General features: G+C 42.4%; 1 protein-coding gene across 1 annotated transcript; it reads right to left on the reverse strand.

Annotated features, from left to right (window-relative positions):
- Positions 1–1049: 1049 nt before the first annotated feature.
- On the reverse strand, positions 1050–26906 carry LOC115102722 (elongation factor 2b-like). The gene is made up of 14 exons (XM_029622961.2): positions 26800–26906; positions 18430–18644; positions 16264–16445; positions 13999–14210; positions 13594–13772; positions 11303–11408; positions 10862–11114; positions 10542–10737; positions 10315–10438; positions 9867–10109; positions 5432–5785; positions 5029–5211; positions 4764–4896; positions 1050–1627 (listed from the first exon to the last, which is right to left on the reverse strand). The coding sequence occupies exons 1-14, from the start codon at positions 26800–26802 to the stop codon at positions 1434–1436; spliced, it is 2577 nt and encodes an 858-aa protein (XP_029478821.1). The 5' UTR covers positions 26803–26906; the 3' UTR covers positions 1050–1433.
- Between the last annotated feature and the right edge of the window lie 622 nt (positions 26907–27528).

The following is a 27528-nucleotide window of genomic DNA, read 5'->3' on the forward strand; positions in this document are numbered from 1 at the left end:
GTTACCTATCGCACATTCATCAGATGCAACGAATCCACACCAGACTGCATATCCTTTGCAGCCGCGTTACAAGTTCAAACCCTCGAATGCGTGATGTTCTATTGTAACACCTCAGACTGAGGCTATGCATCTCCCCTTTCAAATTAACATTCTCTTGTCATTATTTATATCTAGATCCTACACTGCCATTTTGTACTTGAGCGCGATATAGCTCCATTCAAATCGGTTAGTGATATCTGGGATCCTTAGGGACGTCCATACCCTCAATGAAACCCTTTCACCGTTTTAAATGTCATACGCGGTAGGGACGTCCCAAGGTAGCCCACATAGCACGGACCCTATTTAAAACCTAGCACTGAAGATGTGCTTTATAACGCGATTGACAATGAAAGGCAATGTTATTTTGGTCGCGGAGACGGCGTTCAGTTAATGCCGTTTATGGCGGCTCAATCTGAAATTACCTTATCGTGTTAGAGCCGCGCTAAAATGTTACTGATTGAATCCAGACCTTAACCTAGTTAACGCTTCAATCAGCAGTAGAAACAAAACGTTTTGTGCCGGTTTCAGTAAAAAGCGGAAGGATGGGGCTGAAGAAATGTAGCCACTCATTCATATATATGGATGCAAGGACTGGCCATCCAGGATACGAACACTAAAGTTAAATTATAACCTCAACATGGTTGTCTACATTAACTTTTTACAATCATTGGGAGTAAACGAACTTGTGGTTCTGATGGGGTACAGCAGTTGAACTAAGCTCATGAGGCATTTATAAAAGTTTAGCTTGAAGAGAAGAATATGGGTACATAAAAAAATGGATGTAGCAACTGCGGTCTATCCCTTTTAGGTCCCGAAACAGTACCAACGCTGTCAACAAAATCCGTCTTGGGCTGCTTTCTTTATCATGTGTTCAAAATTATACAATTTATGCTAGCATTTAACTTTATCTCTGGCTGTCCTGATCCACCATCTGAGACTCTGACCAGTAATATTTTTTATAAAAATGTTAACCACCATTCAACAGCATATGAACAAAAGTCCACCCCAAGTACAATTTCTATTAATCTTTATTATGATTTACACATTTGTATCCTTGGTTTATTTTCACAAGGTTTCCATTTAGGCAAGCGCCACTGCGCACTGTACAGTCCCATCCCTCACTCGTACAGTGGAGGAATAGAAGGAATGGGGGGGAGGAATGGTCAGACATCCACTAAATTCCAAACCAACCCCTAGTCCATTCCTTTAGGCACTGTAGAGCTGAAAGGGTCAGATAGGTATACCATAAGCAATATACTTACAGATCCACATTACCCTCTGATAGGCTAGGTGAAATCTACCCCATATTGCTTATGCCTAGCCAACAACTTAAATTGTAGTGCCTAGAGGGGGTTGTTGTGTCTAGGGGTCCATTTGGGATTCAGAATTAGCATTTACAGTTTGTCCAGGTAGTTGTCTAGGGCGGGGATGCCCTCTTTGAGTCCCTTGCGTTTCCTGGTCTCTGCCACCACAATGGCAGTCTTGGTGGTAGGGTCCTGGGGGTCCCCCTGGAGGATCTGCCAGTGGTCAAACACACACTGGGGGAAGGCCTGGCCACCTGTGTTGGAGCGCAGGTCAGCTGTGAAACCTGGGGGAGGAGAGGGGGGGTGAAGATGATATTAACAGAACATGCAAGTCGAGGATGTAGCAACGTGCGGTCCTGCTTACTGAATTCTGATGTGCACTTTGAACACGGGGATAACTACACATTTACTATTCCTCAGCCAACACGACAAGTAACAAACTCAAATCAGTAGCCTATGTCAATGTACTATAGTAGAAATATGTAGGCTACCAATTATATTGGTCAGCTTGTCAAGAAAGAAATAGCCTTTTCCAAAACATACTCTGGGACAGTTGTGGGACGATAGATCCCAAATTCATACAACTAGTAGGCCAAGGCTACACCCCCCCCCCCCCCCCAGATCAGGAAGTTTAGCTTAAAATGTTGATAAAAATAATTTCTTCATATAAGCCCAACAATGCGCTCAAGTAAAGGAGGTTACAAGAGGATGTTTGTTCCATAACGCAATTAACAGGAAAACACTATTGTCAAGGGCACTGCCCATAAAACGATTTCATGTGACTGATGAAAATATCAGTTTAGAAAGACAGATCTCATACACTACTTCGATAAAATCAGAATTGGAAGATTCTACCATCTTTTAAAATCACTAGGCAAGTAGCCTAGTGGTTAGAGTGTTGGGCCAGAAACGAAAGGTTGCTAGATCAAATCCCTGAGCTGACATGGTAAACATCTGTCGTTCTGCCCCTGAACAAGGCAGTTAACCCACTGTTCCTAGGCAGTCATTGTAAATAAGAATTTTTTCTTAACTGACTTGCCTTTTTAATTAAAGGCGGACATAGAATTGTGGATAAAACATTAACAGTATGTCACCATGATCAATGAGAACAGCTTCTGCAGCTGCCAACACCTCAAACATGTTGACACATTCACGCTGACGTCACCCCAGTATACAGGTGCAAGATGGAAAAGCAAAGAAACAGTCTCCCCTCTGCATTCAAGCAGCTGATTCTGACCGAGCCAAATAAAATGACAAGTAATAAGTAGGCTATTTATATATATTTTTTTTACAGTCTTTGGTTTATAGCTGCACATATGCACCCATTCTCGGTGGTTGAGAATAGGGGGTTTCACTCTTGCACCCTTTTCAGCAAACGGTAGTTCCCACTCTATAAAGCAAGCTAAAGCTTTCAATGAATTGGCCAATGCACCCTGTGTTGTGCTTACTGAACAGCTCATTACATTACCACGGACTGGGAAATGTACTGTGCTACAGACACGCTTCCCTTTATGAGTCACAAGTGTGCATCTGGTACTGAAGGAGGCAGTGTTATGTTGAGCTCGTAACCAAAATACAACTTAAACAGCCGTCCAACTGGTAATTACTAGTGGGAAACTTGTCTATCATCCTGAGCACCCACTTTTCCCACATGGTGACCTCTGACGTCACCTACTAACTAAATGGCCTCCAACAGCATTTTCGGCAGTTAAAATGCAACAAAACATTATTTATAAAAAGCAATCTATTAATGTGGTTTTTGAACTGATTTGTTTACAAGCATGATATCTGTACTTTTAGTTTATGGTTGACAGTTTGTTGGCCAATCAGCTTTTCTCAACGAGTTCAAATCACATGAATGCAGCCAAATGGTATTTACCACTCCATAACTAGTAAATTCCCACCTCCCACATTTATTTTAAACCTTTATTTAACTAGGCAAGTCAGTTAAGAACAAATTCTTATTTTCAATGGCGGCCTAGGAACAGTGGGTTAACTGCCTTGTCCAGGGGCAGAACGACAGATTTTTTACCTTGTCAGCTCAGGGATTCGATCTTGCAACCGTTCGGTTAGTCCCACGCTCTAACCACTAGGCTACAAACATAGCATCAGAGTGGAAACTTGAGGCCCAACATAACAATCCTGCCCCTAGTAGGCACCTGACCTGAGCCATAAGGGAAACTAGGGATCTACCACTACTGACCTGAGCCATAAGGGAAACTAGGGATCTACCACTATCAGATTAGGGGTGACATCGTAGCCTATATTTTGCCCCCCCTTGGTTCTGAAATCACCCACTAATCAACTTGTAATTTTAGCAGATTTGAGGAAGTAATGCATCAATATTTGTTTACAAATGAGCAATGACATAGCCAATTAATATATAGCACAACTAGGCAACTAATATGCTGTGGGGTTGTTCATCATGCAAAGTGACTTGTAGATAGTTGACTGGGTCCACCGACCGATGCTCTGAGTCGGGGACTGACGCCTATCCGTGAGTTGTTGCATCCCTAGTACTCACTTATGGTTATAACTAGGTATGACTGTGTACAAAATTTAAATTACCTTTAGATATGACTAAGTTGCAGTCAAAACAGCTCATAAGTCTGTCAGTGGTATGAATACTTGGTGAAACCAGCTACCCTCTGAATGTAAAGAATATTGCTGTATTGGTGTGCATTCTCCCAAAACAATACTGAAAATGTTAAATAAAATACCAGAATTCATATCCAATATTCTTTGTGTAACTTAGGATATTTTGGGTGCTATACCATTTGATGTAAACTAACTAACGCATATCAATTTTAGGCATGCTGCTATAGCCGTACGGCTAACATTGTTTCACTAACAGCAATAATGCAATTTGTTGTTTCTCAGGATCACTTTTTGAAGTGATTTTAACTTTTTGTAAATCAAATTAAGTAAATTTCAAAATGTTGGTGTACTGTCCCTTTAAATGGCAGTGGTTTTTACCACATACATTCTGAAAACTCAATGATAGTATATTCAGATGTTAAATTAAGTTTAGTACTAATGTGGATTGTACTTTGGAAAAAAAGCTACACAAGTTTTACAGAACATACAAAAACAATTAGTCTTTTCTTCACTCTGATAACATTAATGACATGTTTAAGGATGTTTTGATAAGAAAGTTGTTGCTGTGATTCTAATAGTTTCTTGGGGTCAAAATTACCCCAGTTAGTAATTGTTGTACGTAAAATAAGTTGGTAGCTTGAGAGTTAACAGTGAAATGTTCAGAAGGTTGTGTCAAGGCAATGGGTAATCTCTATACATCACCCATCAAATAAGAATAAATGTCCTACACTGGGTTAGGGTCAGTTACATTTCAATTCCGTCAAGTACACTGAAATTAACATTTTCCCTGGTAAGCCATGGATAAAGTTAACTCTCACTCACCGAATGACTCATTGACAGGAAGGTAGGCCTTGACGATGAACATGGGCGTGCCCATCACCTGGGACTCCTCGAACACGTGACCTCGTTTCCTGTTCAGCACGCCGTAGATCCCGCCCACTACCTGCTCTGGGCACTGCAGAGACAGGAAACGCATGACTCCGTCATGTCACACTTGATTCCAAATAGACTAGCATACAATTCAATATAAGACAGTGGTCAAGTTCAAGTGTCAAAGTAGTCGCACACCACCCGCATGCACACACACCTGGATCTCGACCAGGTAGACAGGCTCCATGAGTCTTGGCTGTGCAGTGAGCTGGCAAGCATACAGCACTCTGCGGGCGGTAGGGATGATCTGTCCGCCACCGCGGTGAATGGCATCTGTGTGCAGGGTCACGTCGTGGATGTCAAAGCGGATCGCACGCATGTTCTCCTCGCACAGCACACCCTGTAGGAGGGAAGAAGGAACACCACGTCACAACTCAGGATAGAGAAAAGACGAAGCAAATGTGTTACCTGTAGCATGGCCTAAACTGCAGATTCAAGTCTACTTACACACTGAAGTCATGAATGCAAATTTGAACTGCAATGCTTCAATAAGCAAGGAAAATTGACTGTGCCTTAGTTGGTTGTCAAGCTTAACTAACTAAACGTAAACCTAAACCCACCTCCTTGACGGCCCACTGGAAGCCGGCCACCACGCTGTCCTTGATCTCGTTCAGGTACTGGACTCCCTTGGTCACGTCCATCAGCAGGTTGGGCCCGGTGCCGTCGGGACCAAAGCACCAGATCTTACGGGCCTCCGACACGTCCCACTCGTACTTGTCAGCCAGGAAGCGGGCACGGATCTTGAGCTCCTGCCGGGGGCTGACGTCACCCTTCTCTATGTCCTCGGCCAGGCCGTCGGGGAATGGTTTGGCACGCATGTACAGACGGTTGTGCTTGTTGGGGGACTTGGACAGGCACATCACTTCAGACTCCTCAGACACAGTCTCCCTGTAGGACACCACCGGGTCTGATTTCTGTTAGGGGAGAGAGACAGAGACAGAGAGATGTCAGGTTAGGACTAGGGATGGAAATTTTAAACAACTTCTAATATCATGACATTTTTTGGGATACCTGGATAGTCTAAATACGTGATTTAAAAAAAATGACAACTTGGGAACTGGCTTGCTGCGCGACTTGGGAGAAGTCCTTCTTTGCTTACAGAAGTGCGGGGAATGGACAGTGGATCGTGAGTTTGATATTAGAGAGAGTAGCCATACAGATAGGTTATCATCCCATCTGGTAGTGCCTGTCTTGACTGCATCAAATCCATTTAAAGAAGCTAGCCAGCTACTGTGTCATCAGAAAGTATTCAGACCTCTTGACTTTTTCCACAGTTACTTGACAGCCTTGTACTAAAATGGACTTAATCTACACACAATACCCCATAATGACAAAGATAACAGATTAGAGATGTGCAAAATACAAAAAACTAAACTATCACATTTACATAAGTATTCAGACCCTTTACAGTACTTTGTTGAAATACCTTTGGCAGCAATTACAGCAGAGTCTTCTTGGGTATGACGCTACAAGCTTGGTACGAGTGATGCACCGATATGACATTTTTGGCCGATACTTTCCTTGCAAAAAAAAAAAAAAAAAAAGTGATACCAATATTTAATTTTTGCGGCCTTTTAAGCATTCTAGTACAATTAACACACACACACAGCGGTCTAAGGCACTGCATCTTAGTGCAAGAGACGTCACTACAGTCCGATTCGAATCCAGGCTGTATCACATCCGGCCGTGATTGAGAGTCCCATAGGGCAGTGCACAATTGGCCCAGCGTGGTCATTGTAAATAATAATTTGTACTTAATAGACTTGCCTAGTTAAATAAAAAAATACACACACACCAAAAAGTTATTTTGATGGCATGTACTCATGTCCCCATTACCAGGAAAACATAATCAAAGCTATTTATTTAACTTACTTGCTGTTTCATCGTTCATTTGTTCAGTCGTTTCATTCTCAACCAGGATTTCTATGGAACGCCGTTTGGGTCTTTGCGTGTCAAAAAAAGATGCGCCTGAAACACTATTTGACCTCAGGACTGCACTTCACATAATTTAACGTGTTCATCCACTTTTACATAGTTATTACACAATCACTCATATGTCACAACGATTCATCGATACGCATGCCATGATGCTGGTAAAGTTGTCTCGCGCACCTAGTGCTGGTCATAAAAAAAGCTAGCTAGCTCATGGATGCAAACAATGTTCTTCCCCCAAAAAACATAGCAAAACGACATAATCTAGATGTCATCATCTAAAATAACCCTAATTTATAAAACAGTCCTTATTTGATTAATGGTGGCTATGTGATGCTAGCCACAATAAGGATTAGCCACAATAGGGGACTTTGCGGTTAGCCTTAAATAAAAGTATAGCATAATTAGACTATTTGTATTAATTTGCGTCACTGTCAACGACATACTCCCCAATTTCATGGTATCCAATTGTTTAGTAGCTACCAGTCTCATCGCTGGACCTCCCGGTCCCGGCCGGTTACGACAGACCCTGGGCGCGAACCCAGAGTCTCTGGTGGCACAGCTGGCGCTGCAGTACAGCGCCCTTAACCACTGCGCAACCCGGGAGGCCTCGCTTTGACATTTTTTTAATGCCGCTGTTAAACTAGACGTCAGGCCGATACCGATGTTGCCATTTTGGACAATTCCGATATCATGCATCGCTACTTGGCACACCTGTATGTGGCGTTTCTCCTATTCTTCTCTGCAGATCATCAAGCTCTGTCAGGTCGGAAGGGGAGCGTTGCTGCACAGCTATTTTTAGGTCTCCAGGGATGTTTGATCTGGTTTAAGTCCGGGCACCTGCTGGGCCACTCAAGGACATTCAGACTTGTCTCGAAGCCACTCCTGCGTTGTCTTGGCTGTGTGCTTAGGTTTGTTGTCCTGTTGGAAGGTGAACCTTCACCCCAGTCTGAGGTCCGGAGCTGGTTTTCAACAAAGATCTGTACTTTGCGCTGTTCAGCTTTACCTCAATCCAGACGTCTCCCAATCCCTGAAAAACATCCCCACAGCATGATGCTGCCACCACGCTTCACCATAGGGATGGTGCCAGTTTCTCTCCAGATGTGACACTTGGTATTCAGGCCAGAGAATCTTATTTCTCATGCTCAGAGTCCTTTAGGTGCCTTTCGGCAAACTCCAGGTAGGGTGTCATGTGCCTTTTACTGAGGAGTGGCTTCAATCTGTCATGTCCAATCAATTTAAATTTACCACAGGTGGACTCACGATGATCAACTGAAACAGGATGCACCAGAGCTTAATTTCGAGTCTCACAGCAAAGGGTCTGAATTAATTTTTTTATTTCACCTTTATTTAACCAGGTAGGCTAGTTGAGAACAAGTTCTCATTTACAACTGCGACCTGGCCAAGATAAAGCATAGCAGTGTGAACAGACAACAGAGTTACACATGGGGAGTAAACAATTAACCAGTCAATAAACACAGAAAAAAATATATAATAATAATTTTAAAAAATAGTACATACATATGTAAATACGGTGTCTATTTGCAAAAAAATAAAATGTTTTTTCTTTGTCATTATGGGGTAGTGTGTGAAATCCGAGGCTACGGTATTGGATGTCAAACTACATTCAAACACTTATTTTATTGAATTAAGAATTTCAAATGTCATGGTATATCCTTCTTTAGACAAAGCCTTTATTGTTAAAATAGGCCTATGATTCCCCCCCCCCCCCCAAAAAAAGAACTCTCGCAAGTATTCGAATACTAACGCCCATTTGGATATTTTAATTACTATGCCCAAACCTAGCCTAACCTTCTTGGTGACAGGGGGGCAGTATTGAGTAGCTTGGATGAATAAGGTTCCCAGAGTAAACTGCCTGCTACTCTGTCCCAGATGCTAATATATGCATATTATTAGTAGTATTGGATAGAAAACATTGAAGTTTCTAAAACGGTTTGAATGATGTCTTTGAGTATAGCAGAACTCATATGGGAGGCGAAAACCTGAGAAAATCCAACCAGGAAGTGGAACATCTGAGGCTTGTAGTTTTTTAACTCAGCCCCTATTGTAGATAGTGGGATATTGGTTATGTTGCACTTCCTAAGGCTTCCACTAGAAGTCAAGTCTTTAGAACTTTGTTTGAGGATTCGACTGTGAAGTGGGACCGAATGAGAGAGGAATGAGCCAGGTGTCTGGCAGATTGCCACAGGCTCTGAGTCGCGGTCACGAGAGGGTTAGGTCTCGTTCCATTGCTTTTCTACAGACATAGGAATTCTCCGGTTGGAACATTATTGAAGATTTATGATGAAAACATCCTGAAGATTGATTCTATACTTAGTTTGACAAGTTTCTACGGGCTGTAAAACGTAACTTTTTTAACCTGAACGCGCTTTTGGATTTGTTTAACCAAACGCCCTAACAAAATAATCTATTTTAGACATAAATGATGGACATTATCGAACAAAACAAACATTTTATTGTGGAACTGCGATTCCTGGGAGTGCATTCTAATGAAGATCAAAGTTAAGTGAATATTTATAATGCCATTTCTGACTAATGTCGACCACCCAATATGGCAGATATCTTTTTGGCTGCTTTGTTGTCTGAACGCTGTACTCAGATGTTTTTTCCGTAGTTTAAAACATTTGACACAGCGGTTGCATTAAGGAAAAGTATATCTCTAATTCCATGTATAACAGTTGTATTTTCATCAACATTTATAATGAGTATTTCTGTAAATAGATGTGGCTCTCTGCACAATCACCACATGTTTTAGAACTACTGAACGTAACGCGCCAATGTAAAATGACATTTTTGGCTACCGTCCCACATATCCCAGAGAGGTTAAGACGGTGCATTCGTCAGACATATTTCCTTGACGGCAGTCTTGCCACATCGTGTAATGTCTACAGAGTAAAGACACCCACTCCCTATGGCAGATTATCTTTGTTAGGCAGTGGAAAACAAAATCCCCTTTTCTCTGTAGTGCACCATTTGTACTGTACTTGGAGAAAGCGCACTCAAACCCGTCTCATATGTAGTCTGTTCCTCCCCCTTCCTCACCTTCAGTGGAATGCCAGCGTGGTCCTCCTCCAGATCCTTGAGACAGATCTCCAGATGGAGCTCTCCGGCCCCGGCGATGATGTGCTCGCCAGACTCCTCGATGATACACTGCACCATGGGGTCAGACTTGGCCAGACGCTTCAGGCCCTCCACCAGCTTGGGCAGGTCAGCTGGGTTCTTGGCCTCCACAGCCACTCTCACCACGGGGCTAACGCTGAATTTCATCACACGCATGTTGTGGGCCTGTTGGACGAGCATACAAGATAGGAGAAATATTCATCTATTGTTCATCCAAAATGGCACCCTATTCCCTATATAGTGCACTACTTTTGACCAGAGCAAAAGTCTAGGAGTGGAAAATAAATGGAATGGAAAATCCTTCTTTGTCATTAAAAGTCAATGTGGCCTTCAGTTTTCCTATAGTATAATGTGATGATGTACAAGCTACCTGTTCAAAGGTGGTGATGGTCCCCGTCTTAATCAGATACTGGTCTACTCCAACTAGACCAACAATGTTTCCACATGGTACATCCTCAATGGGCTCTACGTAGCGCCCCATCATCAGAATGGTCCTACGGAGGGAGGACGAGAAGAGATTGAAGGGAGAGAATATACAATATTTAAAAGTTCACTTCACACACGTATCTGGCACTCTAAATGGTACCACACACACACCTCTGGATGGGTTTGATGTAGAGGTCTTCCTTCTTCCCGGGGGTGAAGTTTGGTCCCATGATGCGCACCTTCAGACCGGTGGACACACAGCCAGAGAAGACACGGCCGAAGGCGTAGAAGCGACCTTTATCTGTTGTGGGCACCATCTTAGAGATGTACATCATCAGAGGTGCCTTGGGGTCGCAGTTCTTGATACCTGAGAGAAGAGGAAAGGGGGGGGGGTAATTAGGGGGCCTAATTAGAACAGGCAGTGTACTTTTCTCTGCCCCCAGTCAGTTGTTTGGGGATGCATGTGTCTCGGTGTGCGTGCCTGTCCTCACCCATGGCGGCCTCGTCGTCTCCTGGACCCTCATAAAGCAGCTCACAGCGGTACTTCTGGGCGGTGACGGGGGAGGGCAGGTGGATGGTGATCATCTGGAGCAGAGCCTCTCCGGCTGGGAGCCAGCGACGCATCACTGCCTTCAGTAGGGGCTTGCCCTCCTTCTCCTTGTCCTCCGTGTCCAGCTTGATGTCCAGCTTCTCTATCAGCTTGGCCGTCTCGTCCTTCTTGAAGTTCATGACGGCATCGAATACCTGGAGGGAGGGAGAACGGGTGAGGGTTTAGACAGTTGATTTTCATCCTTTCAAAAGAAAATATTGATACATTAATACTGGTCAATGCATTGCATTAATATTGGTCAATGCATTGCATTAATATTGGTCAATGCATTGCATAAATTAATCAAGGAAAAAACACTTAGGGCCATCATGGCCGGTCTCACCTTGAAGATTGGATCCAGCACGAGTTGAGAGAAGGTGCGGGGAAGCTTTTTACCATCGGGGCCAGTGGCAGTCTTACTGAACTTCCCAGTGGCTGGGTCAAAAAACCTGCCAGATGGATGGATAGATTTACACAAATATTTTTTATTGACAATTCAGTCAATTAGCAGACACTCTTATCCAGAGCAGCCCACATTTCAACAAAACGTGCATTCAGTGCATTCAACAAGTTGCAAGCTTGGTTGAGATCCATTCCAATTGAAGTCTCTCTATTCAAGAAGTTAAATGGAAAAACAGTGCTATTAAGAGTCAAGGAAAAAAGACAAGTTCAACAGTTAACTACATTTCATGTCACTATGACAGCCAGGAACTCGCAAGCATTTACATTCAGTACGATACAATCAGCTTTGATAAGTCAACAGCCCAAGACAGGACATTTTTGCAACACGTCAGATTGTTTGCCAGCATAAGAGAAGAGTGCGCACCTGCGATTTAGGCTCCCAAATGGGTTTACTTTGTCTTCAACAGGTCTCCATACAGAGAGAATCCCTGTACATATAGGTGGCTGCCCGTGTCACGTAACATACCTGCAAACACTTTCCAATATTGCCACGCCCTCACCTGTGTGCGTGTGATTGAGAAAGCGAGAGAGAACAGGCACACTTAATTTAATAAGTCCGAAATGCTGGGGTAGGCGGCATCGTCCCCTTTGGAACCATTTCATTGGTCCTAAGGTACAAGCTATACCTACCCAGCATGATAGGCGTTCTAAATCAAGTGCGCCCAGAGAGAGAGATGGAGAATGTGCATTCCAGATACAAATTCTCAGTGCAGCTCTGTAGAAATTATAGGATCACTCCACATTCGTGTGATTCCTGAGATGTTACTTCAAGACATTGTATAGATCTTGCAACCTGCACAGGCCGCAGAGAATGTCTATCTGGAACGTAATCCAAGTCAGTGTGTACCTGTCTACATTGTATCTCCCACCCTTCTTTCACCTCTGCATGTACCTCTTGGCCCACTATTCTGTCAGATGCATAGATCCTACTGTGAACAGATTCTTCATAAAGTCCTCTATCTTATTACACTTGTGTGTTTACACATGTACAGTATGTGTTTGTCCATGTACACTGTCAGTCAAGTTGACACCTACTCGTTTCCTTATTTTTTACATGTTAGAATAGTGAAGACATCAAAACTATGAAATAACACATGGAATCATGTAGTAACCAAAAAAAGTGTTAAATCAAAATATATTTTAGATTCTTCAAAGTAGCCACCCTTGGCCTTGATGACAACTTTGTACACTCTTGGCATGCTCTCAACCAGCTTCCTGAGGTAGTCACCTGGAATGCATTTCAGTTAACAGGTGTGGCTTGTAAAGTTCATTTGGGGAATTTCTTTCCTTATTAATTCATTTGAGCCAATCAGTTGTATTGTGACAAAGTAGGGGTGATATACAGAAGACAGCCCTATTAAAGACCAAGTTCATATTATGGCAAGAACAGTGCAAATAAACAAGAAACACGAGCAATGGACATTAGACCGGTGGAAATCTGTCCTTTGGTCTGATGAGTCCAAATTTGAGATTTTACGCATCCAACCGCCGGTGTCTTTGTGAGACACAGAGTAGGTGAACGGATGATCTCCGCATGTGTGGTTCCCACTGTGAAGCATGGAAGAGGTGTGATGGTGCTTTGCTGGTAACACTGCCTGTGATTTGTTTAGAATGCAAGACACACTTAACCAGCATGGCTACCACAGCATTCTGCAGCGATACGCCATCACAAATGGTTTGCGCTTAGTGGGACTATCATTTGTTTTTCAACAGGACAATGACCCAACACACCTCCAGGCTGTGTAAAGACTATTTGACCAAGAAGGAGAATGATGGACTGCTGCATCAGATGACCTGGCCTTCACAATCACCCAACCTCAACCCAATTGCGATGGTTTGGGATGATTTAGACCGCAGAGGGAAGGAAAAGCAGCCAACAAGTGCTCAGCATATGTGGGAACTCATTCAAGACGGTTGAAAAATCATTCCAGGTGAAGCTGGTTGAGAGAATGCCAAGAGTATGCAAAGCCGTAATCAAGTCAAAGGGTGGCTACTTTGAAGGATCTAAAATATATTTTGATTTGTTTAACACTTTTGGTTACTACATGATTCCATGTGTGTTATTTCATAGAATGATAGTGAAGACATTAAAACTATGTAAAACCCTTTAATAAGCATGTGTCCAAAGTTTACTCATACAATGGGTGTGCGATTACGTATGCGTGTGTGTACCTCTCTCCCCATAGCTTCTTCATCATGTCCTCCACCTTCTTACATCGCTCTGCTGGTCCCAACTGGGTGTCTTTGCCAGCAGAAAACTTGGCCACGTACATCTCAGCAAACTGCTTGAGGGTGAAGGCCCAGCCGTGGAGGCCAGACCCAAACCCTACGGTACCGATCACAGGGTCAATCTGAGGGACGACAAGAGGACCATGTCGTTGTCTTAGGCCAAACATGTTTCCCTTTGATCACGTCAGAGTTTGGAGACAAGTCCCATTTAAATCTGTCAGTTGAACTGGACATGAATTTTCTCTATAGCCGTGCAACTCCACTCCTAAATTGGCGGGAATTTACAAGGAATTCAATCCAACTGATCACTACTTAGACTTATTCTTGTCAGGTGTGTGTCCCTCTCACCATAATGGCACCCATTGGTCCTGCTTCATCCTCTCCATAGGTGGCGATGATGACGTTGACGTTCTCCACGATGCGCTGGAATGTCTGGAACAGGTCCTCAGGCTCCAGCTGCAGCTCCAGCAGGGCCCGGTCCATCTTGTTCATCATCAGCACCGGCTTGATGCGCTCAGCAATGGCCTGCCTCAACACAGTCTCTGTCTGCACACACACACCTGAACAGGGGATGGAGAACAAGGGTGTTATATGAAAATCCAAACACAGAAATTGAGAGAGCAAGAAAGACTGCCCTGGGAGGAAGCGAGAGAAAGGACATTGAGAAAGGCCTGAGCGAGAGAAAGGACATTGAGAAAGGCCTGAGCGAGAGAAAGGACATTGAGAAAGGCCTGAGCGAGAGAAAGAAGGACAATGGGCAAAAGGTCTGTCCTCCACCCTCTCCTCCTTGACCCGGAAACCGATAGATGTGGTTGAGGAGAAGTAAATTCGTTAGTAGGTGAACAGAAGGCTCCTCTCCCCTCCTCGATAGCCACATTTCATCAAGGTTAGCTATGTGTATCCTAGGGCCATATCAAATAAGTTTAATTTTCCCAAATCCGGTTCAGTTTTGTTTTAAACGGGTTTCCGTCATAAATGTTTTAATATAATAAAAATGCAAAACTGTATGTCCACAATGCTTAATAAACCACATCAGACCACTTTTGAGGTCCAGGAAAGTCATTTTATGGATTTTGGGGTGTAGTTACACTAAGTCAACTGTGCACCAGCCTATTTTGGGGGGTGTTAGCGATGTTTTTGTAGCGCTCATGTGATTGCAAAGTTGGAAAAACTACTGGCCACTGGATTGATGTAAATAATCATGATATCATTCTGCAAGGCAGGCATAAGCTACTTTGTAGTTAACAGTTAATTGAGAAAGATGGAGGTTCCCCAAAACAACTAGAAGACGGTCATCATTACATTAGCATAGTCACTAACAGCCACAAAGTGGTAGACAAATGCATGCACACAGACAGGGGCATTCCTGTGCCGTTGCCTATTCAGAGAGTTGAAGGAAAATATGAATCACTGATGCATTTTGATAATCTTGGGAAAAGTAATGTATATTCTAAAATTCAACATAAAGTTGATTTTCTACTAATAAGTTCAATAAAATGTTTGATATTGTCGAATTCCGTTTTAATGTCTGGATTCAGTGATTCCATCCGTGATCTATTTAACGCAGATTTTATAGGGCCATAATATCCTACCAGAGTCCTTCACGGAAGCGTTTTGCAATCTGCCACACCCACTTTAAATCAGCTTTGTCGGAGAAGTAATGCATGCACATGTTAAAAAACAATGAGCTACTCATCTTTTTATCTATGAAATGTCTTAAATTAATGTAGTTTCTTGGGATCCACCCCTGTAAACGTAATTTGCGTGATGATGCGCGAGTGGGGAAGGAGTTTAATTCCATTTCTGGTCCACACCCTCTCCTCGCCGCCTCAATTTGACCTTTATTTATTTTACCTTTATTTAACTAGGCAAGTCAGTTAAGAACAAATTCTTATTTTCAATGACTGCCTAGGAACAGTGGGTTAACTGCCTGTTCAGGGGCAGAACGACATATTTGTACCTTGTCAGCTCGGGGGTTTGAACTTGCAACCTTCCAGTTACTAGTCCAACGCTCTAACCACGCGGCTACCCTGCCGCCCCAATGACGGCCTACCTGAACCGGACGACGCTTGGCCAATTGTGCGCCACCCTATGGGACTCCCAATCACAGCCGGTTGGGATACAGCCTGGATTCAAACTAGGGTGTCTGTAGAGACGCCTCTAGCACTGAGATGCAGTGCCTTAGACCACCCCTCTCGGGAGCCTTTGACTTTTTTTTCTCCAAAAGGAGGCGAGGGAGCACGCAGGAGTTGAGCAACTCAAATATAGAAAAGGAAAATTAGTTAGTAAGTGAACGGAAGTGTCCTCGCCTCCTCCCGTCAAGGAAGCACAAGAATATCCTACCAGTCCGTCGCGGATTTTGAAATCCGCAACACCCCCTTTGAATCAGATGTTTTTTCAGAGGAGAAAAGTATGCACATATTTAAAAAAGTGACATGCTACTTATCCCATCATCTATAAAATGTTGCACAACTAGCTAATGATCTTTTTTACTACTTTATACATTTCATTTGGAATTCCACCTCTGTAAACATCATTTGCCATTGAGAATCTCCCAGTGAGAAAGGAGAGAGCAAGAGAAACAAAGACTGCGAGTAAGAAAGGAGAGTCAACCTGAGACACAGTCGACCACCACCAGTGCGCCGTCTGTGACCCTGAGGGCGGCTGTGACCTCAGAGGAGAAGTCCACGTGGCCCGGGGAGTCGATCAGGTTGATGAGGAAACCAAGCCCATCCTTAGTCTGCTTGATGAAGGCCATGTCATTTTCCCCCAGCTCATAGTACATAGAGATGGCCCTGAGAAGAGTGAGGGAGAGGATAGGTGAATGGTAGATGTTTCAACATTAAATTAGAGATTTATTTATTATATAGTGTCTAAAACCAAGTGTCCCTATCAGCCGTGGGATGCAGACTAACAGGGATAGTAGTCAAGTGAATGTGTGCAGGGGGAACGACAGAACAAGCTGCAGTGTAACTTATCCTGCTTTGTTGGTAAATAATTGTTTTCTACCTGTAATCTGGCATCTTCAGCTCAGGCATAAGTATAGGCAGTGTTGTTTTCAGCCATACATACAGTGCCTTCAGAAAGTAGTCATACACTTTGACAGCCTGAATTCACACCCCTGAGTCAATACATGCTAGAAAATCACATTTGGCAGCATTTACAGCTGTGAGTCTTTCTGGGTAAGTTTAAGAGCTTTGCACACCTTGATTTTACAATATTTGCATTTTTAAAATTCATCAAGCTCTGTCAAGTTGGTTGTTGATCATTGCTAGACAGCATTTAAGTCTGGCCATAGATTTGAGCCGATTTTATTCAAAACTAGGAGACTCATTCAATGCAACACTATTGTAGATATTTGGCCTTGTGTTTTAGGTTATTGTCCTGCTGAAAGGTGAATTTTCTCCCAGTGTCTAAAAAACATGTTTTTCTCTAAGATTTTTCCTGTGCTTAGCTCTATTCGGTTTCTTTTTATCCCAAAAAGTGCTGAGGAGTATTTGTCTGTAATAAAGCACTTGTGGGAAAAAAAAATCAAATTCATTCTGATTGGGTGGCCCAGACTGCCAAGTCATGTGAAATCCAGAGATTAGGGCCAAATGAATTTATTTTATATGAACTGTAACTCAGTAATATCTTTGAAATTGTTGTGCTTATATTTTTTTGTTCAGTATACAATGTTGTTGATCCATTGGTTATATCCTATCACAGCCTTTAAACTCTAACCGTTTTAAAAGTCACCATTGGCATCATGGTGAAATCCCTGAGGGGTTTACTTCCTCGCCAGCAACGGAGTTAGGAAGGATGCCTGTATCTTTGTAGTGACTGGGTGTATTGAGACACTGGGTGTATTAATACACCATCCAAAGTGTAATTAACACCGTGCTCAATGGGATATCCTGTCTTTTTTATTTTACCCATCTACCAGTACGTGCCTTTTTTTGCTAGGCATTGGAAAACCTCCCTGTTTGTGGTTGAATCCTTTAGAAATGCACTGTTCGACTGAGGGATGTTACAGATATCTCTGTACCCCACACACAGAATTGAGGTAGTCATTAAAAATAAAAGTGAAACACTAGTCCATGCAACTTACTAAGCAAAGTTTTACTCTTGAACTCATTTAGACTTACCATCAAGGGTTGAATACTTGATTCAAGACATTTCAGCTTTTCATTTGTAAAAAATTCTAAAAACATAATTCCATTGTGGGGTGTTGTGTGTAGGCCAGTGGCCATCTCAATTTAATCCGTTTTAAATTCAGGTGTAACAAAATGTGTCAAGGGGTTTGAATACTTTCTGAAGGCACTGTATGCTAGCTAAGCCCATATGAAAGTGTACATTTTACAACACACTGTCCTCCGTACAACACTGTTCATATGACAGAAATATACAACCGTGGGAAAAGACTGATCAGAAACCGACCTGTAGTCTATAGAAGATCACATGAGGGTGGTGAAGACCTCACTCTTCAAGTTTGAGAAATTACTTAAATTATTTACATGTATTCAGATGAAGGCCAACAAGTCATAATGTCAATGATTTTAACAAAGTACTTTATAAAAACTCAAGCAACATACATCTACAGTATAGGAATTGATAGGTTGTAAGATCCAAACACACGCACTCCTGGGTTCTATTCTCTATGAATGAAACCGAGGCAAACGGGCCAAAACTGGGACGGACGACATGAACTTGTCCCATTAAGAAACCCTTGCTTTCGATTTTAGTTGCAAAACATTTTGCAACAGTGTGCACTAATGAATATGACCCTGTACTACTTACGTGGACTTGATGGTAATGCACCGCTCCTGCTCGTCTTTGCGTGTGTCTGTGAAGCGAGTCTCTCCGGCGCGAGACCCTGCAATGATCCCGGCTTTAGACACCAGGGAGTCCGTCAGCGTGGACTTGCCGTGGTCCACGTGAGCGATCACAGACATGTTACGGATGTTGGACTTCTTGTCCATGATCGCACGAATCTGGTCCACTGTGAAGTTCACCTGAAGAGCACAGATCAATCAAGACATTATTATTAAAAAAATAATAATATGCTCTCGTCTTGATGACTAGCCCAGCTAAATAAAAGGGTTAATTCAGTCATTTGGGGGGCGAACCCTAACTCACGTATGTCTCCCAATGACATGCATGACTATGGGACTCTTTACACTACTTTGAAGACACAAACTAGGTCCAAGTGAGATAATTGCATAGTGTAAAGAGAGATCTAGATTCAAATCTCTTTAAGGGATACCTCCGGAGGTAACTGAGGAGTAGTGTAAAGAGAATGGCTCTCCCACATCATATCTCCCTGGAAGATTTACCTCAACAAAAATGCAAATCATTGCGCAACACTATGGTTTAGATGAAAAGCTCCTGTATTGCTATCATTATTTTGGTTATCTATTTATTATGGTACACTGTACTCACGTGAAGCAAGACTGTAGCTTAGGCCACACCATACCCAAGGCTAGTGTGAAAAGTAGCAAATCTGATGTTAGAAAAAGATCTGACATACTTTACTAAATGTAACTAAATCCACCCCAAGTGAAAATTTGAGTGGCCATTAAGCTTCACTTCTTTATTTGTACTGTGCATATGCGTTTGACATTTAACAGCAGTAACCCTGGTCCAACAACCCCCCCCCCCCCCCCCCCCAAATAAACAACAATGAAAGCGAAATGATCTTTGATGGACTGTCAGCATACATTTTCATTTGATAACCACACCCAACAACACGTTGACTAATGATCTAGCTCTTTTAGAAGGCACATCAGTGTGGGATGCTGACATTTGCCTTAGCTTAGGCTTAGTCAGACATCTGGTCATATGGGGTGAGGTGGTACAGTGCCTTGCGAAAGTATTCGGCCCCCTTGTACTTTGCGACCTTTTGCCACATTTCAGGCTTCAAACATTAAGATATAAAACTGTATTTTTTTGTGAAGAATCAACAACAAGTGGGACACAATCATGAAGTGGAACGACATTTATTGGATATTTCAAACTTTTTTAACAAATCAAAAACTGAAATTGGGCGTGCAAAATTATTCAGCCCCTGTTCAAGGGGGCCGAATACTTTCGCAAGGCACTGTGTCATATCTTGGTGGGTGGGTGGCATAAGTAGAATAGAACGGTCTGGCTCACAGACTAGAATTTAACCCATTACTCTATTTTAGGGACAGACCACCAACATATGCTGTTTTACTTGTTGACACTATAATTATCAATTATACTTTGAACTGAACGGGTCAGCGCTAGTTCATAATCCGTCCTAGACCTTTGAAATATGATGTGTTATAAGTCATCTGGACAATGACTAAAAATGAATCCAGGGCTGAAAAACTGCCAAAGGAAGTTCATTAAAGAGCATGGTCATTACACAGGTGCTGGGGAAAATAAAAGGCCACTAAAATGTGCAGTTGTGTCACAACACAATAACACAGATGTCTCAAGTTAATGGAGCATGCAATTGGCATGCTGACTGCAGAAATGTCTACCAGAGCGGTTGCAAGAGAATGTAATGTTCGTTTCAATACCATGTCTCAAATGTCGTTTTAGAGAACTTGGTAGTAAGTCCAACTGGCCTCAACTGTAGCCTATTACTGATGCCTCGTGGCTTTATGCTGCCATCTATTGGAAATATTTCGCAAATAAAAGTTATTAATTTACAGCAGACCGTAAAGACACTGGAGGCAACTTAGAAATAACGTATATTTTCATATTATTTGAGATCAGTCTCAAACCTGCCCCACTTATCCTTATTTCTTTTATTTACTTTTTGATCGTCTCATCACTGCAACTCCCCGACAGGCTCAGGAGGTGGCGGTCTGGTCCTTCGTCCTCCAAAACATGACCTGCCAAACCGCGTGTCTTAACCCGGAAGCCAGCTGCACCAATGTGTCGGAGGAAACACTGTTTAACTGACTACCAAAGTCAGCCTGCAGGCACCCGGCCCGCCACAAGGAGTCGCTAGAGCACAATAAGCCAAGTAAAGCCCCCCCAGCCAAACCCTCCCCTAACGATGCTGGGCCAATTGTGCGCCACCCTATGGGACTCCCATTCACGGCCGGTTGTGACACAGCCTGGGATTGAACCTGGGTCTGTAATGAGCTTAAACCGACGCGCCACTCGGAAGGCCCCAGCCCCACCTATCCTACGCCAATTGCTGGAGTTTCACCGAGGTTACTTGGTCACACCCAGTTCAAACCACATTTGAAATAAATAAAAAATGTAAAATGTGGCTTGTTTATCAACTGTTTTGCCTTGCAATAATAAAATACCATTACAATAACAAATCATTTAAAAAAGCTAATACTTATAGGTTGATAAAATAACATTTACTACTGGTACTTCTTAGGTATAGCCCCCTTTTTTAAATTTTTGCCTAAATTACATACCAAATCTAACTGTCTGTAACTCAGGCCCTAAAGCAAGGATATACATATTCTTGGTACCATTTGAAAAGAAACACTTTGAAGTTTGTGGAAATGTGAATTGCATGTAGGAGAATAACAATAGATCTGGTAGAAGAAAATACAAAGATTTTTTTTTTTCTACCACCATCTTTGAAATGCAAGAGAATTGTTCCAGTTCTAGCCATCACTCAGGTTGTAATTCCAATAGTGTCCACAAGATGGCAGCAGTGGGTGTGAAGTTTCAGATGGATATCTTGAAAAATTAGTGAAAAAGAACACTTTTAGTGAGAAGTCCCCAAGTACATTTCGGCGTGAAGGGGACATTTGCATTCATATTCCATTTTTCTGTAATAATATAATAAAATCTGTATACTTGGACTATGGTTTAGCTTTCCAAGTATTAGTATCCATGTTATAGGATCAACATTTGCAAAACAACCAGTTTTCATAACTCTGAATATTCTTCTACGTTGTGTCCAAAAGGAAAAGTCATGCTGTCGCAAAAGGTTAGCGCCTACATTTTGCAACCGAGACGGGGTTTCTGGATACCCACTTAAAACCCAGCTCATTGGCTAGCTTTGTTTGACCCCGATTGGTGCTTATTTGACAAAGATACAGTCCTTCAAGTGATGGCCTCCCGTGTCATCGGCTAAAGGATATACTACACCCCTAATGAAATAGTGAAGTCTTACCTTCTAGGATAGAGACGAATGTGATTTAACTCGTTGAAACAATGTTTAGGGTGAGATTTTCAGATACCTTTCTTGCAAATTGAACGAGTGGAAAAGGATTTTATCTAACAAAACGACACTTCACGTTATCTCTGGAACTCTTTGGATGATAAATCAGAGCAAAATTTCAGAATGTAAGTACACATTTCACCTTCAGAGGTGAAGTTATCAAACCTATCGCATTGAAAAAAAGTGTTGTTAGGAGCTCCTCAAACAATTGCATGGAACGTTTGCCATAATAGCTACTGTAAATTGTACAGTTATATTAACAATAATTTAAGCTTTCAGCCAATATAAGACACATCTATACTGACATTTGTGGTTTCTCTCAAATCTGCATAACGCGGTGCATGATTTATAACTGTCCCGTTAACGCCTATCCCTATTAACTAGCATAATATTATTACTAAATCCTAGAATTATGGTTATGGCTAGGGTTAAGTTCTTCCGGCAAACAGTATGGTTTATAGCTCTTGCTACTCCCTGTGGTCATTTGCAGGTAGTACATACCTCATTCGCAACACTCACTGGGCTCAAAATCGGAGGTAGAAAGTGCATCAGATCTACAAATCAATGAGCTATGTTTGTCCATTTGGTTTGCAACTCAGTGAACATGTGCAGCATACGCTCAAGTCGTTGCCTATGAACACAGATTGACACATATCAAATTACAGAGCAGCCATTTAGAAAAAACAAATAAATAAAAAATGTATTATTTCATAAAACAAATCTGGCAGTTTTAAAAATCGGCCACAACTTGAAAAAGACAGACGCCCGTTTTGAGGTGTTATACCTTTTCCTGAAAAAAATATGGTTAATCATGATCAGAAAATGTTTCACTTTTGCTGAATAGGCACCAGCCATCTCTATCACCATGGGTCACCACAATGTGATATCACTCACCAAGTAGCCGTAAACATGTTAATATTTAAGTAGAACTGACAGTGTTTTAGCAACATTTTAATTCAAATCTGTTCATATATACCCACAGGAACGAGAGCACCCAAAGAACACAGTGGCCTCCATTATTAAATGCAAGAAGTTTGGAACCACCAAGACTCTTCGTAGAGCTGGCCGCCCAGCCAAACAGAGCAATCTGGAGGGAAGGGCTTTGGTTAGGGAAGTGACCAAGAACCTGATGGTCACTGAGAGCTCCAGAGTTCCTCTTTGGAGAAGGAAGTTTCTCCCAGAAGGACAACCATCTCTGCAGCACTCCACCAATCAGGCATTTATGGTAGAGACGGAATCCACTCAGTAAAAAGCACATGACAGCCCACTTGGAGTTTACCAAAAGTTCCTAAAGACTCCCAGACCATGAGAAAGAAGATTCTCTGGTCTGATGAAACCAAGATTGAACTATTTGGCGGGGCTTTACCCCATGTCTGGAAGAAACCTGGCACCATCCCTATGGTGAAGCATGGTGGTGGCAGCATCATCATGCTGTGGAGATATTTTTCAGGGACTGGGATCAAGGGAAAGACGAACGGAGCAAAGTACAAAGAGATCCTTGATGAAAACCTGCTCCAGAGCTCTCAGGGCGTCAGACTGGGGCGAAGGTTCACTATCCAACAGGACAACGACCCAAAGCACACAGCCAAGACAACACAGGAGTGGCTTTGGGACAAGTCTCTGAATGTCCTTGAGTGGCCCAGCCAGATCCCGGACTTGTACCTGATCGAACATCTCTGGAGAGACCTGAGAAAAGCTGTGCAGTGACACTCCACGTCTAACCTGACAAAGCTTGAGAGGATTTGCAGAGAAGAACGGGAGAACCTGACTAACTACAGGTGTGCCACGCTTGTTGCATCATACCCAAGAAGACTCGAAGCTGTAATCGCTGCCAAAGGTGCTTCAACATAGTACTGAGTAAAAGGTCTGAATACTTGGGTAAATGTTTTTATTTTTGATACATTCGCAAACATTTTTTAAATGGGTTTTACGTTGTCTTTATGGGGTATTGTGTGAAGATTGAAGGGGGGGGGTCAATTTAATACATTTTAGAATAAGGCTGTAATGTAACAATGTGGAAAAAGTCAAGGGGTCAGAATACTTTCCAAATGCACTGTAGATATGATCCTGCACATTTTCACAAATTCATAGAATTTAGGGGAATTACACATAGTAAAGGCATCTGTAAAAATTCTATAGCAATATAGCGCAGGAAAGCAGCCGTGCTTTTGGATAAATAGACGACAGTAAATAAATAAAAACATATTGTCCAGGACCAGAGTCTACGCGGACGTGCTACAGCCAATCAGAGCTACAGTACACCTATGTAAATAAATCAATTTACCACACAGGCCTGCCATCATTCACTTTGAACTGAGAATTACAGGCAGTAGCCACAGCTCAAATTAAGATTGTTAGAACACATTCGCCAACAGCCACCTGAATGGATTTGTGCAAATATGTAAATACCAAGGGAGTCCTCTTACATTTGGGAACATCACAATCCTATTGATCAAATTAAACATGAACAAAAAGGTAGGCTCTCTCTCCCTCACTTTCTTATGCACATCAACAACTAATTCTAGCCAGAGGAGCTAAAAATCTTACGAGGGAACATTAGATGAACCTTCTCAAACTTTCAGCTAGTTGCGGTCAAAATTGCACTGATAAACAGTGGGAAGTAGTAGCCTGCTCATCCTTCTGCAGCTTGCCCCAACCCACATTTTTAACAACTGAATGGGAACATTCACACGGACCATATTGGAGAAAACAAAAGTGAATTCACAGCATGCACTCAAAATGTATTGTAGTCGAGTAGCCAACCTAGGATACTGCTCAAATGTTGTAATAATAGGCTTGCTTGTTTCTAATTCAGGCTGTAAGTAGTAGATGACAACTCATTTACACTCGCTTGTGTGTCCTAGTCAGCCCACAGGCCTTGTGCATGCTGAATGGGTGAAGGCAGCAAACAATGTACAGGCCAGCTGGGATTTACAACCTGATAGCAATATTTTTGGGGAATACCAAGAAATGTATTGAACTGCATCCATCTTTTCTGCCAACAATACCTTACTGTATGTCATGGGATTTTGAGTCAAATAGAACCAACCTATTTTAAAACCTCTTATAAAGTTGGTTTTGAAGCATAAACCAGGAATTTGATATTTCTGACTGATATGATTATTTTCATATCTGCAAATTAGTTTAAACATTCAGTTCCACTTTAACTTACCTGAGGTAAGCTTTGGCATGGGTCCCCAGATCCTCAAAAAGTTATACAGTTGCACCATCCTGACCGGTTGCATCACCGCCTGGAATGGCAACTGTTCGGCATCAGACCGTAAGGCGCTACAGTACATCACTGGGGCCAGGTTTCCTGCCATCCAGGACCTATATACACACTAGGCTGTGTCATAGGAAGGCCCAAAAATGGTCAAAGACTCCAGTCATAGACATTCTCTCTGCTACCGCATGGCAAGCGGTACCGGAGCGCCAAGTCTAGGTCCAAAAGGCTCCTTTAACTTCTTCTACCCCCAAGCCATAAGACTGCTGAACAATTAATAAAAAATGGCCACCCAGACTATTTACATTGTTCTTACGCTGCTGCTACTCGCTGCTTATTATCTATGCAGTCACTTTACATGTACATATTACCTCAACTAACCTCTACCCCCCTCACATTGACTTGGTACCAGTACCCCCCTATATAGCCTTGTTATTGTATTACTTTTTTTCCTTGATTTAGTCATTATTTCCTTAACTATTTCTTGAACTGCATTGTTGGTTATGGGCTTGTAAAGTAAGCATTTTCAGAGTAAGGTCTACACTGGTTGTATTCAGCACATGTGAATAATACAATTAGATTGGAAGCCTACGAGGCAGTGGAGGTTGCTGAGGGGAGGACGGCTCATAAATGGCTGGAGAGGAGCGAATGGAATCAAACACATGGAACCCATTTCTTTAAAGTATTTGACACGTTTCACATATTGCGCTCCAGCCATTACCACGAGCCCGTCCTCTCCAATTAAGATGCCACCAACCTCCTGTGTTACAAGGTTTACGTGGGTAGATCTCATTGCTAACAATAGAGAAGTTGCAATGTGACGCAGAACAAATGGGATGGGAACAGAACGTTCGGGAGGCGAGTTGGTGTCACGGTGTTAATACGAGATGGGGGGTGAAAATTCACCCAAATTATGTGTTTTTTCGCGATTACTTCAAAACTACGGCAAGCAGCTGGGGCATACAGTATTATTAAACTGGGCTCCATGGCGGATGCAATAAACTCATTTTAAATCAGAGAATGTAAACAGTTAACGTGTCCAGCCTACTATAATAGAAAACGGTGACGCACTAAAGGGAATTGCCCATTGTGCACAACTGCATCACGCTGCACTTGCAGGCCTACATTTTTGCGATTCCAGCACATAACTGTAACTAGCGAATTTCTCTCAAACAAAGTAATGCCATTACATGCCCCCTTTGACCAAATAACTGACGTTTTACGGTTAGGTGGCCAATTTAGAGAATTTGAACATTATGTGCTAGCTAATGTACATCATTCACTTACAATTAGACACGGGACACAGTTACCGTTACCAACTGTTTTGAATACCGATGCAATGACACTTGTGAACAGTTAAAGTTACTGTTGTCAAAAACAACAAAGTCCTGTCCTCCCAAAAGCAAAGCGGGTGACAGTTACTTTGTGTAGGGGCCCAGTTACAGACAAGACAACCTCTAAAGATGGCTAACTAAATAAAAACCAACATGACAGCTGCATAGATTCAGACATCCCTCAAACGAAATTATTCAGAGAAATTGGAAGCTTTCAAATCAGTAACTCAAATTGAGGTTTATTTAGCGTTGTCTGCCGCGGTGTTCTAAACATCGTCAAGCCATTCGAACAGATGGAGCATCCATCTTCGGTTCGGAGGCTGCTTCACCCGGCCCGGTTAATTTCACCGGTCACGGACGAAGGACATGAGCCAACTCTTTACCCACTGACAACACAGATTTTCCGGTTCACCTAATTATGGTAAAACACTTCAAACTCGACTTACCATTTTGCCTGATGTTCGTAGATGAACTTGTTGGTCAAATGAACACGGTTAATACACCGCCTTCCTCGTCCAAGGCAAGGCAGGAAAGAGAATGCTTATGACTGCCTACGCCGCATTGTATCACGTTTATTTGATAAACTCGGTGTAGTAGCCCTTCGCCACCGAACGGGGCGGGCTTAGTTATGGGCGAGTTCTTGCCGGGGCCGACCCCATCCCCCAAACGTTTTCATTTGCGGAGGCTTTCCAGACAGACAAGCTGTGGGCAAGAGCCGCGCTCATATAGTTCAGTGGGTTCGCCTGGGCAGGTTCAGTACAAAAAACGTTTTGGAACGTTGGTAGAGATGACATTAATTATTCTGACATGAATCCTTAGAATCAGATAGGCATGTTTGTTCACATTCTATATTTATATCTGAATGTTGGCCAATGTTGTCTGCGTTCTCCAGTTGGACGCGGCCCTGGTACCCGCTTGTCCCAATTTATGTGAAGCTAGCCACAATAACGATTACCAACAATAGGGAAATTGGAGGTCGATCCTTCAAAATAAAATAAAACTCCCTCATTGAACGCGATGCAAACGTATACAAATAGTGTAATTGTGCCATATTTGAACAAGATCATTCTAAACAAGGTTGGAATGTTGTTACATAATTTAAAATGAAATACAATAATTCATTAGTTTGAAAATAAACATAAAAGGCTGTTGAAATCCCATTGTGGATGTATTAG

This window comes from Oncorhynchus nerka, linkage group LG20, assembly GCF_034236695.1.
Source record: "Oncorhynchus nerka isolate Pitt River linkage group LG20, Oner_Uvic_2.0, whole genome shotgun sequence".
In the NCBI taxonomy this organism is placed as follows: domain Eukaryota; kingdom Metazoa; phylum Chordata; class Actinopteri; order Salmoniformes; family Salmonidae; genus Oncorhynchus; species Oncorhynchus nerka.

What these genes read in the sequence shown, in the direction of transcription:
- LOC115102722 (XM_029622961.2), bottom strand. An exon ending in AAGAAGCTATGGGGAGAGAG is followed by an intron (nt 11,409 to 13,593) that starts GTACACACACGC and finishes TCCATCTGGCAG; the next exon opens with GTTTTTTGACCCAGCCACTG. An exon ending in TCTACCTGGTCGAGATCCAG is followed by an intron (nt 4,897 to 5,028) that starts GTGTGTGTGCAT and finishes CTGTCTCTGCAG; the next exon opens with TGCCCAGAGCAGGTAGTGGG.